General features: G+C 45.6%; 1 protein-coding gene across 1 annotated transcript; it reads right to left on the bottom strand.

Moving 5' to 3' along the window:
- Nucleotides 1-2,155: 2,155 nt before the first annotated feature.
- On the bottom strand, nucleotides 2,156-6,411 carry CCN2 (cellular communication network factor 2). Its single transcript, XM_029058325.2, has 5 exons — nucleotides 5,998-6,411; nucleotides 5,656-5,878; nucleotides 4,574-4,825; nucleotides 4,164-4,375; nucleotides 2,156-3,523 (listed from the first exon to the last, which is right to left on the bottom strand). Exons 1-5 carry the CDS (start codon nucleotides 6,046-6,048, stop codon nucleotides 3,227-3,229), a joined length of 1,035 nt encoding a protein of 344 aa, XP_028914158.1. The 5' UTR covers nucleotides 6,049-6,411; the 3' UTR covers nucleotides 2,156-3,226.
- Nucleotides 6,412-13,941: the final 7,530 nt, after the last annotated feature.

Below are 13,941 nucleotides of genomic sequence, written 5' to 3'. Positions count from 1 at the left end.
GAAGATCAGAGCAGATGCTACAGCAGGGCCTGCCCTTGCCTCATTCCACTAGAGTGTAAGGTCCTTCTGTGCAGGGAACATGTCTATCAACTCTGCTGTCTTGTACTCTCTCAAGTAGCACTCAATAAATACCTTCAATTCCATATTACTAAAAATGATAATGATCAAGAATCACCCTTATCCCCTACCCATAGCTGGGCAGAGAGTACTAGCACCAATGCATGCCCTGGAGGATTTGTGCTATAATGTATTCATGCTATAATGTAGTAATGTAATGTAATGTATCGATGTTGTTTCTCCTTGATAAGCATCTTGTGTACTATAATAGTTCCTTGCAGGTATTAAATTTGGTTTTAGGATCAAAACATCATCTCTTTTTTTCCAAATGAACAACAAGGATGGAGGAATACTCCATTCGTCTCACTTTTCTGCTTATGACAAGAGAGGATAATTATAATAATAATTGTGATATTTGTTAAGTGCTTACTATGTGCCAGGCACTGTACTAAGCACTGGTATGGATACAAGAAAATCAGATTGGACACAGCCCCTTGTCCCACGAGGGGCTCACAGTCTCAATCCCCATTTTACAGATGAGGTAACAGGCACAGAGAAGTGAAGTGACTTGCCTGAGATCACACAGCAGAAAAGTGGCAGAGCTGGGATTAGAACTCATAACCTTCTGACTCTCAGCCCTATGCTCTATCCACTACACCATAGGAAGCCTGAGTCTGTGTACTGGCTCAGTGGAAAGAGCATGGGCATTGGAGTCAGAGGTCATGAGTTCGAATCCCAGCTCTGCCATTTGTCAACTGTGTGACTGTGGGCAAGCCACTTAACTTCTCTGTGCCTCAGTTACCTCATCTGTAAAATGGGGACTAAGACTGTAAGCCCCATGTGGGACAACCTGATTCCCCTGTGTCTACCCCAGCGCTTAGAACAGTGCTCTGCACATAGTAAGCGCTTAACAAATACCAACATTATTACTGGTTAAGATGAATTCTTGGTAAATAAGTATTCTGTAAATCCTGTTTGAAAAACCAAAGCTGACATTTCTAAATGTCCAAAAATATTTTAACTTAGACCATTTCCCATGCTCCTAGAAGAACTTATGGATGCTATTCTGAAGACTTGCTTGACTTATAGGATTTAGTTTTTTTGGATACCAATAATGAAGAACTCCATAATTTGAAGTTTAGAGGCAGAATGAGAAGTGAACTCCAGATCACTCCTTGCTCTATCCTTCTTGCTGGAGGATATTGCTTGGGGATGATGTTCTACAGTAGTTGACAAACTAAGGAGCAGGGATTTTGGAGCACACTTAATGCCACTCTTTGTAGATATTGTTGTTGCTGGTTCTGCCTTTATGTTCTCAAACCACTTCAGGCCTTTGCTCAGTGTACCAACCCTAAGCTCTGATTATGGCATTGCAGCCTGGTCTACCTGTAGCTGTTGCTTCCCAGAATTCCCCCACAATCATCTGATATCTACAGTTGTATTTGAGTAGAGCATTTCCTTTCTCTGCCCTGCTTGTAGTCACCGACTTTATTGTACCAAAGGCACTTGCTGTATTTTCCTGTTGACATGCCTCTCTTACACTGGCTTCTGAACAACTTTGTCAGCCCAACCACAAACTGCAATTAACTATGGCAAGACAACACCATTCTGGAAAATGGCCAATTCAAGATTGAGGACTTTAAAATAGCAAAAAATAAAAAAATAAAAATCCATCCCCCACTCAAAGAGATTTCTCTATCAAGGCTTGGTAGGTAAACCCAACTCCATTCCATGCCCATAATGCCAGTGTCTAGCCAAATAAATCTGCTGCACTTTAATAGCAGAAACTAATTAGTTTAGAAAAGAAATTAACTGTAAAGAGTGCAAGTTTCTTATTTCCCATGCACTCATCAACCATGGGTCAATTTTATTGTGTCCTAGTTAGGCTCCCTGTATAGTATTAACTCAATGTGAGATCTAGGTTTAGAGCAAATCCTTTGGTCTGATTTCACTGGACTGCAAAATAAGCCTGTAGTTCTGACTTACTAGCAGCCCTTCTGGAAAGAGGACATTGTCAGGCATGGACGTCAAACCAAATGAGCGGTCAAGGAGCTCGGGGGGGGGGGATAGTGGAGGAGAAAATGAATGCGCAAGTCGGTTGTACCAAAAATATAATACTTTATTTCCAACTATAAAGGTGCAAACATGTAACTTTTGGTCACACTTCTCAACAAATAACAAACTGCTTAGAAACAGTCCTGGTCAAAGAAGGAAACAAATGCTCCTGCTTGGAATGCTCAGTCAGCTAGGAGAGAGTCATCTGCTTAACCTGAAGGCCTTTTGTTTGTTCTAAGCGAGGCTGCCACATTTCCGACCCACATGGGGCTCTCTTTCTCTCTCGGGATTCCATTGCCTCACCCTTAGCAAACAATCGCTGTCTTGGTTCACTGTCACTCCCTTTGAACCGATTTCCATGGGAATATCTATTTCATGCTTTGAATGTGTTGTCAGACAAGGCTTGCATTCTACCTATCGTGTTAAAAAAAAAAATGGAGGCTAACATTGAAAAATATCAAAGCATTAACCCAAAAGGCACAAAACTTTAAATTAATTTAGATAACTGTACAAATATATATATACAGTATTTACAATATTAATAAAAATCTGGCTTGTTTCAGGCAAAATGAACTTGCCCCAAGCTGTCCAGTCTAATAGACACGATTCTGATCCTTTGGGAATCAGAGGGTCAAAGCTCACAAACACCTTCCTTATCACTTTGACGGTTGAAATAGCCCATCCCAACTAAGGCTAATTCAGAGAGCCTAATAAAGGTCTCCTCAATTGCACGGTCAGGTGGAACACAGGCTATTACTTCAAGGGAACAACCCCTTGATAGTGTCAGCTTATCCATATCCACTCTCTAGCATCCCCTAAGCATCTCCCCAGCACAACTTCTGAAGCTACGTACTGGTAGAGTCTCACTGTCAAGTCTTACTTCTTCAAACCAACGTCTGGGGTCGGTAGACAATTTCTATCTGAATATCACATGGAACCACAGGTTAAATTCTGTGGGTCTGTTTCCCCCCCCCCCCCTTCTTGGGGTGGGGGAAAAATAACCAGATTTAAATAAACTTGTGCTACTGAAATCATGTTTACAAAAAAAAAAAAAATGAGATGTGAATCAGTTCAAGTTGCCAGTCTGGTAATAAGTGTCTGTCGCAGGGTGGCTTCAGGCCATGTCTCCGTACATCTTCCTGTAGTAGAGAGACTCGAAGATGTCGTTGTCTCCAGGGCAGTTGAAATGGCACGCACAGGTCTTGATGAACATCATCCTTTTCTTCATCACCTCACCATCAGGGCATTTGAACTCCACGGGGAGGGTGGCTGTTCTATGCGGAGTGCAGCAGCGACCGTCAGTGCAGACTCCGCAGAACTTGGCCTTGTAGGACTTGACACTGGTGCAGCCGGACAGCTCGAATTTAACGGGCTTGGAGATCTTGGGCGTTCGGATGCACTTCTTGCCTTTCTGTAGGGAAACCAAGAAGAGAGAATAAAAAATGAGAATATTTCTAAGATAGGAGGTTTTAAGTCATCTCTAACCCTAACTGTAGACACATATGTTCTCTACTCTTGGTTTATAGTATGAGGGGAAGAGTCAATTTTGCCAGTTTTCTAAATGAGAGAGAGTCCTAAACATTCTCCCCCTTGCATTTTGGATGTCTTGGCTTAAGAATCTCCAGATCATCTATTGTTTCATGGAGGAACATGGTGGATAGAGGGGAGACTCCAGTTAACACGGGATTTAGGCTACAAATTCCCTGGGAAAGTGAATTTGCCCACGTCCCCCCTCCCCCCCCCGGCCCCTTATTGGCTCTAAGTTTGTGGTAGGTTGGGAATGTGTCTGCCAACTCTGTTGTAGTTCAGTCTCTCACGTGCTTAGTACAATTCTCTGCACAGAGTAAGGGCTCAATAAATCCCTCTAGACTCTAAGCTTATTGTGGGCAGGGAATGTCTCTGTTATATTGTACTCTCCCAAGCGCTTGGTACAGTGCTCTGCACACAGTAATAGGCTTGAATGAACAAATACCACTGATTGATTGGCAGAGGGCAGGCATGGACAGTAGGGTCCCAAGACTAGAAATGCTGGAGCAGAGCAGTTCGTTTACCTTAATGTTCTCCTCCAGGTCTGCTTCACAAGGTCTGACCATGCAGAGTCTGCTCTGCTTCTCTAGTCTGCAGAAGGTGTTGTCATTGGTGACTCTGGTGGAGATGCCCATCCCACAGGTCTTGGAGCACGCGCTCCACTCGGTGGTCTGAACCAGACAGTTGGCACGGATCATGGTTGGGTCCGGGCCATAGGAATCTTCCAGCTTATAGGCTATAAAAGCAGAACACACACAAACGTGCAAGTTGAAACTCCGACTCCAGTCGTGGGTTCCCCCAGAAGAACATTTCAGACTTCAACAGCCTCCAGCAACAGACCAAATGACCGGGAGGGAGGAATTCTGCCAACCCCAATTTTAACCCTAAGGGAATCCCGTTGAGCAAGTGGCATCTTCCAACAAACCTGACTCACCAGCTAGCGCGGGTCCGACTACGGTCTGTTCCTTGGGCTCGTCGCACACCCACTCCTCACAGCACTTGCCAGGGAGCTTCACCCTCCGTGGGAAGGGGCAGTCGGGGCTGGGCAGCCGCACGTCCATGCTGCAGAGGGGCACGCAGCCCACCGCCCCATCCAGGCAGGTGCACTGGTACTTGCAGCTGCTCTGGAAGGTCTCCCCGCTCCGGTAGACCATGCCACCGAACACACAGGGGGCACCGTCTCGAGCTGCGGAGATAGGAAAGGGGAGGAGAGGGAGGCAAAGGTGAGATCCTGGGAAAAGCAAAGGTGAGGGTCCTGGGAAAAGCAAGGCACTCTGCAGACACACTCTGGGACGGTGCCAGGGACGGGGGCCAAAATCCCTAATGGGGCGGTGGAGAAATTAAACCCGGAGAATGCACAAAAGACCGTAAATGAGCCCAGGGGGCGAGAGGGGAGATACCGGGAGGGGAAGAAAAGTTGAGACAGAAGAGAAAGGGAGCGCTTTCGTAACGTGCACAACCACAGGCTCTCGGAAGGAACCACTCCGTTTGGAAGGTCGAGATCCCTAACTCCGACTTTTCCTCATCTCCCACTCCCTCCTGCTTCTCCCTGACTTGCTCCCTTTGCCCTTCCTCCCTCTCCCAGCCCCACAGTCCTTTTACATATCTGTGTTATTTGTCCTGACGTCTGTCCCGCTCAACCCCCTCCCCCGCAAAAATGGGAGCTCGTCGTGAGCAGGGATTGCCCCTCTTTTTATGTCGCGTTGTACTTTCCCAAGCGCTGAGTACCGTGCTCTGCACCCAGTAAGCGCTTAATAAAAAAAATCGATAAAATACGACCGAATGAATGAAAGCAGGTCTTTAAGGGCAAAGTCCCCAAGGCTCAGGGAAGAGTTTCATGCGTTAGATCTCTAGGCTTTAGCACTGCGCGGTTCAGAGAGGAGGGGGAATTTCAGGAGGCAGGCAGCTGCCTCGAAAGCAAGCAGGATGCAGCCTCTCCCCCCCTTTTTAAATTTTTCCACCCAGAAGGAAATGTCGGTGGAGAGGAGGGCATGGGGAAAAGGAGCCGGTCCTTACCGGTGCACACTCCGATCTTGCGGTTGGCCGGAGAGCCAAAGTCGCAGAAGAGTCCCTTGTGAGGGTCGCAGGGGTCCCTCTCGGTGCACAGCTCGCCCAGCTGCTTGGCACACACCCTGCAGCAGCCGCAGCCGTCCAGGACCAGGCTGACGCCGGCAGGGCATTCCTGGGGCACACCGGGCCCGCACTGGCATTGCCCACCGCAGTCCTGGCCGGACACCTCCTGGGGTGGAAGGAAGAAAGGTCAGCCTGGGGTCAAGCCAGCATCCCCCTCCCTGCAGCATCCCTTCCACCCCCTTCCAGCATCCCTTCGACCCCCTCCAGCATCCCTCTCCCCCTTACCGGGCTGCAGAAGGCGAGCAGGAGCGCCAAGGCCAAGGTGTGGCACCCCATGCTGACGGGCAGGACCGGCTCCCCGCGAAGAGGCGGGTGATGGGGAGGGGAGACGACCTGGGGCGGCGGGGAGACCTCGGGCGGCGGGAAGGGTACTCCTAGGGGGCCGAGGCGGGGAGATGGGGGGGACGGCCTGGGTCTGGCAGGTGGGTGGAGGCGAGGCTGGGAAAGCTGAGGCTCCTTTCCCGAAAGGACCGGCTGCAGTGGCTGGTCCGGAGGCCGGGTGGCTGGGAGAAGCTCCGGCCGGTCTCTCCTGTCTCTCCTTGTCTCTGGGTCCTCGTCTCTCCTTGTCTCTGGCTCCCTCCGGGTGTGGAAGCAGAGCCGGTGTGTGAGTCTGCAGCGGCCGGGCCGGAGACTTTTATAGTGTCCGGGAGGCGGGCCCTCGCCAGCGGTCTGAATGGAGTCCACACAAACAGGGACATTCCAAGGATTCCTCCCCACCTTCCTGCCTCATCAACTCACACCGGATTGATCCTGACCCCTTGACACTCCGCATTCCTCCGGCTGAAAAAAAAAAAAAAAAGCTGGCACACTCCGGCTCCCAAGAAGAAGCACACACTCTTTCCACCACCAAATGGAGTTTTCACCCCCATCCTCCTCCTCCAAGCTTGGCTTTTCACTTCCCCCCTCCCCCCTTCTCCCCATTTTTCCACCTTCCCCTTCGGGATCTTTTGAAAGAGCGTGGGTTATAATAAGAGGGCTAATCGTTATTTATAGTAGCAGTCCCCTACCACACTCTTTCCACCACCAAATGGAGTTTTCACCCCCATCCTCCTCCTCCAAGCTTGGCTTTCCACTTCCCCCCTCCCCCCTTCTCCCCATTTTTCCACCTTCCCTTTCGGGATCTTTTGAAAGAGCTTGGGTTATAATAAGAGGGCTAATTGTTATTTATAGTAGCAGTCCCCTACCACACTCTTTCCACCACCAAATGGAGTTTTCACCCCCATCCTCCTCCTCCAAGCTTGGCTTTCCCCTCCCCCCCCACTTCTCCCCATTTCCCTCCCCCCCCCCCCCTTCGGGATCTTTTGAAAGTGCTTGGGTTATAATAAGAGGGTTAATTGTTATTTATAGTAGCAGCCTCTGTCACCTACCACTCTCTTTCCACCACCAAATGGAGTTTTCACCCCCATCCTCCTCCTCCAAGCTGGCTTTCCCCTTTCCCTCCCGTCTCTCCTTCTCCCCATTTTTCCACCTCCCCCTTCGGGATCTTTTGAAAGTGCTTGGGTTATAATAAGAGCGCTAATTGTTATTTATAGTAGCAGCTGCTGCCCCCACCCCATCCCCAAAGAGGAGCACCGACCCCTGAAGCAGACCCTTAGCTAAGTCCCAGGGATGGGAAGGGGGCTCCTGAACCACTTTGACCTTGAAGAGGAAGGTAATGATCGTTTTAAATTTGGAGCCCACGGACTCCATTTGAAACATCTAGGGGAGCAGGTCAGAACTTATTCTTTTACATTTTATTGCGTTTTCTTTTTTATTATTATTATTAATAATAATAATACTGGTATTTGTTGAGCCCTTACCATGTGCCAAGCACTGTTCTAAGCTCTATTGTGTTTTCTTTTTTAATAGTAATAATAATAATAATAATGTTGGTATTTGTTAAGCCCTTACTATGTGCCAAGCACTGTTCTAAGCGCTGGGGGAGATACAAGGTCATCAGGTTGTCCCACGAGGGGCTCACAGTCTTAATCCCCATTTTACAGATGAGGGAAGTGAGGCACAGAGACATTGAGTGACTTGTCTAAAGTCACACAGCTGACATGTGAGGGAGCCAGGATTAAAACCCATGACCTTTGACTCTCAAGCCCGGGCTCTTACGGAGAAACTGCTGGCTCAACTATGCCTTTTCTGCTTTGCTCTCCACCCCCCAGCCACACATACACACACACACACAATGGTGAGCTCATTGTGGGCACTGCTTATTGTCATATTGTACTTGCCCAAGCGCTTAGCATAGTGCTGAGCACACGTAAGCGCTCAATAAATACAACTGAATGCAATGGCGGGACCCTAAGAGGTGCCCTATCCTCTGTGCAGGCGATTCAAGAGTTGAATGACAGCCACGTGGAATGACCCCCAGCTAGAGGTCTGAGGCAGCATATACAGTAGGATGAATCCAGTTTATCATTCATTCACTCGTATTTATTGAGCACTTACTGTGTACAGAGCTCTGTACTAAGCGCTTGGAAAGTACAATTCGGCAACAGAGACAATCCCTACCCAACAACGGGCTCATAGCTTATCGTTTTCTGAGGTCTGATAGTTGTTTTCTATCCTCAATAAATGTTGTGGTTTAGTAGTGAGAGAGAGAGAGAGCGTTTTCCATGAATGCATTCCAGCGACACGGATCTTTTTATTATGTCATTATTCCAGAGAAAATGGTCATTCCTGGGGTAGAAGCATGTGATGGTTGATTCAGCAGAGACTGTTAGTGTTGGAATAAGCAAGCAGTCTCTGTTAGCTGGGACTGGGGTGGGGGGTTGGGGGGGATAAAGGGGGCCAGAGGTGGAGGAAGAGAAGTGGGAGAGGTTGCTAGGGAGAGCCTAGGGAATTTCTTATTTTCCTTCAGTGTCTCCCCTTCACTCTCCCCGCCCCCTGCTTTTTTTTAACTTTTCTGAAAAAGTGGGGATATTTAAGAAGTGTGCTCATGTCTGCTCATTTCTTTGAGGAGTGGATGATTTTTCAGTAACTCCCACATACACATTTGTTCGGTGTCATGGGACTTTAAATGTTAAGTGGAGTGAAATTTGCCCCTACCACACCAAAAGAGATCACATTATATCCAGATTGACTATCAAGTAACTCAGTATTCCAGGGAAAAACCCAGCTGGCTTGGAGAAATCCCTTCCTATTAAACATTCACACTATGATTGTTGATAGTGGCTATTTCTCCTGAAACATGTGATATAATAAGACCAGTCAAAGCAAGGAAAAGGTGACCAAGAAACCTGCTGCCAATTTCTGCTTCCTAATTATCTTATGATTTTACATAAGAGTATAAGAATATAACTGCAGAACTTTGGGTAAGTCCCTTAACTTCTCTGGGCCTCAGTTTCCCTATCTATAAAATGAAAATTTAAAACATGCTCTCCTTGCCTCAGATGTTGAACCCATATGGGACAGGGCCTGTGACCCACCTAATTATCTCCTATCTAACCCAGCACTTGGTAGGGTTATTTTTTTTTGTATTAAGTACTTAGTAAGTGTTTAATCAATATCATCATTATTATAACTAGTTAGCTCAGTATTATCCCAAAACATGTGACTGTTAAATAGCTTGTTCAGAAAGAGTCCATCCTGGGTTCAAACAATTATTACTTAGAAAGAAAGACATCTCGGTCTTACACCTTGTATGTCTGTTGTGACTGATGTCCCCTGGCAGGACTTCAGAATCCATCCATTGGCTTTTGAACTTGGACCGGTTTCATGAAGTTTTAGTTTAACAATAATAATAATAATGATAATAATAATGATGGTGGTACTTAAGTGCTTACTATGTGCTAGGCACTCTACTAAGCACTGGGGCAGATACAAAATGATCAGGTGAGACATTGTCCCTGTCAAAGTCTGGGCTCACAAGCTAAGTAGGTAGGAGAGCAGGTATTGAATCCCCATTTTACAGATGAGGTAACTAAGGCACAGACAAGTTAAGTGACTTGCCCAACATCATACAACAGGCTCATGGCCGGGTCAGGATGACAACCTAGATCCTCTGACTCCCAGTCCTGTGCTCTTTCCAGAGGGCCACACTGCTGCACTGGTGTTTCATCAGCACCAGTGGAATTTGAATAAGGGAGGGAATATCTTTAAATATTGTTCTAGTCTTTCATCAAAACAGCAGTATGGATTTAAACTTTATTAGCTCTTTTAAACTGGCCAAGAGTAGATTTTAAAAAAAATAAATCCATTCCTTCCCTTGAAATCTGGCCTTGGACCTCTCCAACTTCAGCATAGAGCAACTCATCTGGGTGTAATTGTCTCTTTAAGAGACCATCACTTGTAGTAACTGTACTATAAGGTTTATCAGTGAATCAATTGATCATATTTGTTGAGCACTTACTATGTGCAGAACACTGTACTTGGTGCTTGGGAAAGTTGGTTACATGTAAGCAGGTTGCTGGGGGTATGGCACCAATTCACTCTCCCCTCCCTGAACAATCTTTAAATTTTTTTTTATAATATATAATTTTAAAACTAAGTGCAAGTTTTCACATGAACCCCTTTCATGATTGAAGTTACGCCATTAATGCGATAGCCAGGACAGGCAGGTCGGGGAGGGCGTCAGGCAGAGGGACATCTAAGGTGGGACATGGTCTCTGTGGTGAATTTTGTGAAAAAACTACTAGGAGAAGAAGAAAGGAAATGCCATGGGGAACAAGGTGGGAGAGATCTGCTGAAAGTCTGCAAGTTACCTCAAAACAGCTTCCTTAGCTATAGGTTGCTCATGAGCCAGGCAGGTTGAGGACTGGTCTAGTGAGAAGGTAATTGAATCAGGTAATAATAATAATAATGTTGGTATTTGTTAAGCGCTTACTATGTGCCGAGCACTGTTCTAAGCGCTGGGGTAGACATAGGGGAATCAGGTTGTCCCACGTGGGGCTCACAGTCTTAATCCCCATTTTACAGATGAGGGAACTGAGGCACAGAGAAGTTAAGTGACTTGCCCACAGTCACACAGCCGACAAGTGGCAGAGCTGGGATTCGAACTCATGAGCCCTGACTCCAAAGCCCGTGCTCTTTCCACTGAGCCAGGTGACCAGGCTCTGTCATTAACAAGTCTTGTGAAAATTGCCCACAAGCCTCCATTTCCCACACAGGTGAAAAAGAGGTAAGCATAATAATGAGTTTCTGCAGCAACCCCATGATGCTGTGAGGAGTTGATAATGCTTGAAGAGGTCTTTTGCATTTTTTAAGGGAAAGTCGTTTTTATTATCTTCTCTGCTTTGTGTAATTTAGAACTACTGTTAAGGCTGGAATTCACATTCAGGTTTTAGAGTTTAATTTGACCATTCATAGAGCAAACACATAGCCTCCCCAAGTCATAAGGCTTTCTAAAAGCCCATATTTAGGCAAAGGAATGATCATGTCAATACTGGGTAAGGGAAAAATGTGGATTTCTCTGTGTTTTATGACTTAGGAAATTTGGGAGAGAGAGGTTAAAAAAAATGACAGCTCTATTAAGTAAAACTCAAGGCACTCACAGACCCGAAGGTATCTGTGAATAATGTTTATGTTGTGATACAGACCATCCAAAGCCAGGAAATTCAAAGGGAAAAGCTGACACTCTGTCCTTAACTCATGCCATGAGATTTGAATTCTAGCCCTATTAAAAGTGACTCAGCAAATGTTTGTGTGTGTGGGTGAGGTGAAATGGAAATGGGGGCCTCTCCTAACTTTGTCCAACTCTGACTTCTCCTTCGGGATTGACATCGGGTCACAACTTAAAGAAACGGATCTTTGAATCGGTGAGCAAAACGGTTAAAATGCACTAATTTTGACTTGCATGCAACTGTTTATATAGCAAATGCTTTTTAGAGAGCATATTTTTTTTTTCTGGTGAAATGAGGAATTCAGTATGCTGGCAGAACAATCCTGTTTACACAGCTAAATACGGTATGTGTGTGTCTACTTGGGCATCAATTGCTACAGTCCGTTTGGTTAAGTCTTGTAAAATGTACAGGTGTGGATATACTGCATTCCTTCTCTTATGTTTTTCCTTAAAAAAAAAGTCACTTGATCAGGTATCAGACATACTGAAAACCTGGCAGGACTACAGGAAAGTGGCTAGACTTGGAGTGTTTGTGTACTTAAAGAAGGAATCTTGCACATTTTCAACTTTCAGTCGCAGACATTTTCTTATAAGAGCAACTGGAGGCTTGTGCCAGCCCTCAAAGCGGAAATCAAAAGATCCCAGAGAAACATACCCAAGGAATGCAACTTAGAGCCAAGAGCCATACGCAATGCACATACAGTACTGTCAGCCTTATAGGAAGTTTGGCCGTATATGGCCATCTTTACAGTCAACTATTTGTCATTATGATGGCCTGGCAGTTGGCGGGTATTTCCAGCTTTCCTCGGGTTTAGCGAGGTAAATTGATTCTGCTAAAATGTTTAGCCAGAATATTTTAAAAAAAATAGTAATAAATAGCATCCTGAAATCCAAAGGATTTGGGCTAAGCTTACCTTTAATTTCTGTTTGCTCAAGATGAAGCTTAAGAAAAAAGTCTGGCTAGGGATAGTACAGAAGTGGATATGAGGGGGGAAAAAATGTTTCCTCTCTAATTTTATATTTGCTCCCTTGTGTTTCTTGCTTAGAATTCCATTGGTGATTACTTCACTAACAGCTTTAAAGCTGAAGGCATATGTCAGATGGTAGTTGCTGCTTAACTGTATGCTCTTGGGATGTGAAAATTTACAAACTTCTAGATCCAGGATGGGGGCTTTGGAGGACAGCTCTTTTTTTTTTTTCTAAGAGAGATCAAGTCAATTTGCCAATTACTTTGCCTATTTTATTTGTTCAATTAGGACCTTGCGGTTCATATTCAGTGACTTTGATCTGGTTTGCCAATAGATTGGAGAAGCAGTGTGGCTTAATGCAAAGACCACAGACCTAGTAGCCCCAAGACCTGGGTTTTAACCCAGCTCTGCCACTTGCCTACTCTGTAATCATGGACAAGTCATTTAAATTCTCCACATAGCCTCAGCTATAAAATGGAGATTATATAGCTATTCTCCTCCCTCTTGGACTATGAGACCCGTGTGGGACAGGAACTGTGTCTGATCAGATCATCTTGTATCTGCCTCAGCTCTTAGCACATAGTAAGCATTTAATGGATGCCATTATTATCATTAATAACAAAAATGGGAATTTAAATGCCTGTTTTCACTTCCTCTTAGATTGTAAGCCCCTCATGGATAAGTGGCAGTGACTGTATCCAATCTGCTTATACTGTATTTACTCCAGTGCTTGGTACAGTGCATTGTAAGGGCTTGACAAATGCTACAGTTATTATTATTTGAGGTGTCCACTGATGTTTCTGGCTCCATGATCTCTAGGGATTGGTACAGGACTAACGCTATTTTGCTACAGACTGGTGCCTCAATTTTAGACCCCTAAGTAATGAGAGAGCATTATAGACTCCGGATTCTGCTAATCTAGGAGGGAAGTAAATTAGCCCTCTCTTGGGGGATTGCTTTGAATAGCAGCCTGGAAAGTTAGGGAGGTAGTTTAGCATCCTGCTGCAGGCCCTGGAGGTCAGAAAGATTCAGAGACCTCCCCCGGGCCAAGTTGAGGATTAAGGGAGGTGTGCGTTTAGCATTTAGGAAGCACAGCAGACAGAGCCGTGCAGGTTCAAGAAGGGCAGAGAATAATGCAATGGCTGCCTCATTCATTCATTCAATTGTATTTACTGAGTGCTTGCTATGTGCAGAGCACGGTACTAAGCGCTTGGAATGTACAGTTTGGCAACAGATAGAGACAATCCCTGCCCAACAAGGGGCTCACGGTCATCTAATTATGGCTCTGCCACTTGTCAGCTGGGTGACTTTGGGCAGATCACTTCACTCCTCCTTATGGTTCCCCTGCCTCTAAGAAGTGGGAGCAAAGGCAAAGAAAGGGAAATCTAGGATGGAGTTTAGAAATGCTTCAGGGCTGAATTCAATAACTCTGCATTCAGTGAGTCTATCCCAGACAACTTTTAACTTCCACGATGAAATAACCAGTAACAAATAAAGGAACTTGAGTGAAATTGATCAAATGAACCCTTAAAAAAAACAAAACAAAAAAACCCTACAACCTAATTCTGCCCTTGATATACAATACTTGGGTTGTCTGTGTCCATGTTTTCTTTGGATGGTAAACACCTAGAGAGCCGTGGCCCTGGATTTAAT

The sequence above is a fragment of the Ornithorhynchus anatinus genome, chromosome 2 (assembly GCF_004115215.2).
Source record: "Ornithorhynchus anatinus isolate Pmale09 chromosome 2, mOrnAna1.pri.v4, whole genome shotgun sequence".
Classification (NCBI taxonomy): domain Eukaryota; kingdom Metazoa; phylum Chordata; class Mammalia; order Monotremata; family Ornithorhynchidae; genus Ornithorhynchus; species Ornithorhynchus anatinus.
This window is presented reverse-complemented; position numbering and strand designations above follow the sequence as displayed.

Coding starts and splice junctions, on each gene's coding strand:
- CCN2 (XM_029058325.2), bottom strand. CDS start 6,048: ATGGGGTGCCACACCTTGGCCTTGGCGCTCCTGCTCGCCTTCTGCAGC. Junction 5,879..5,997: donor TGCTCGCCTTCTGCAGCCCG/GTAAGGGGGAGA, acceptor CTTCCACCCCAG/GAGGTGTCCGGCCAGGACTG. Junction 4,376..4,573: donor AGTCGGACCCGCGCTAGCTG/GTGAGTCAGGTT, acceptor CTGCTTTTATAG/CCTATAAGCTGGAAGATTCC.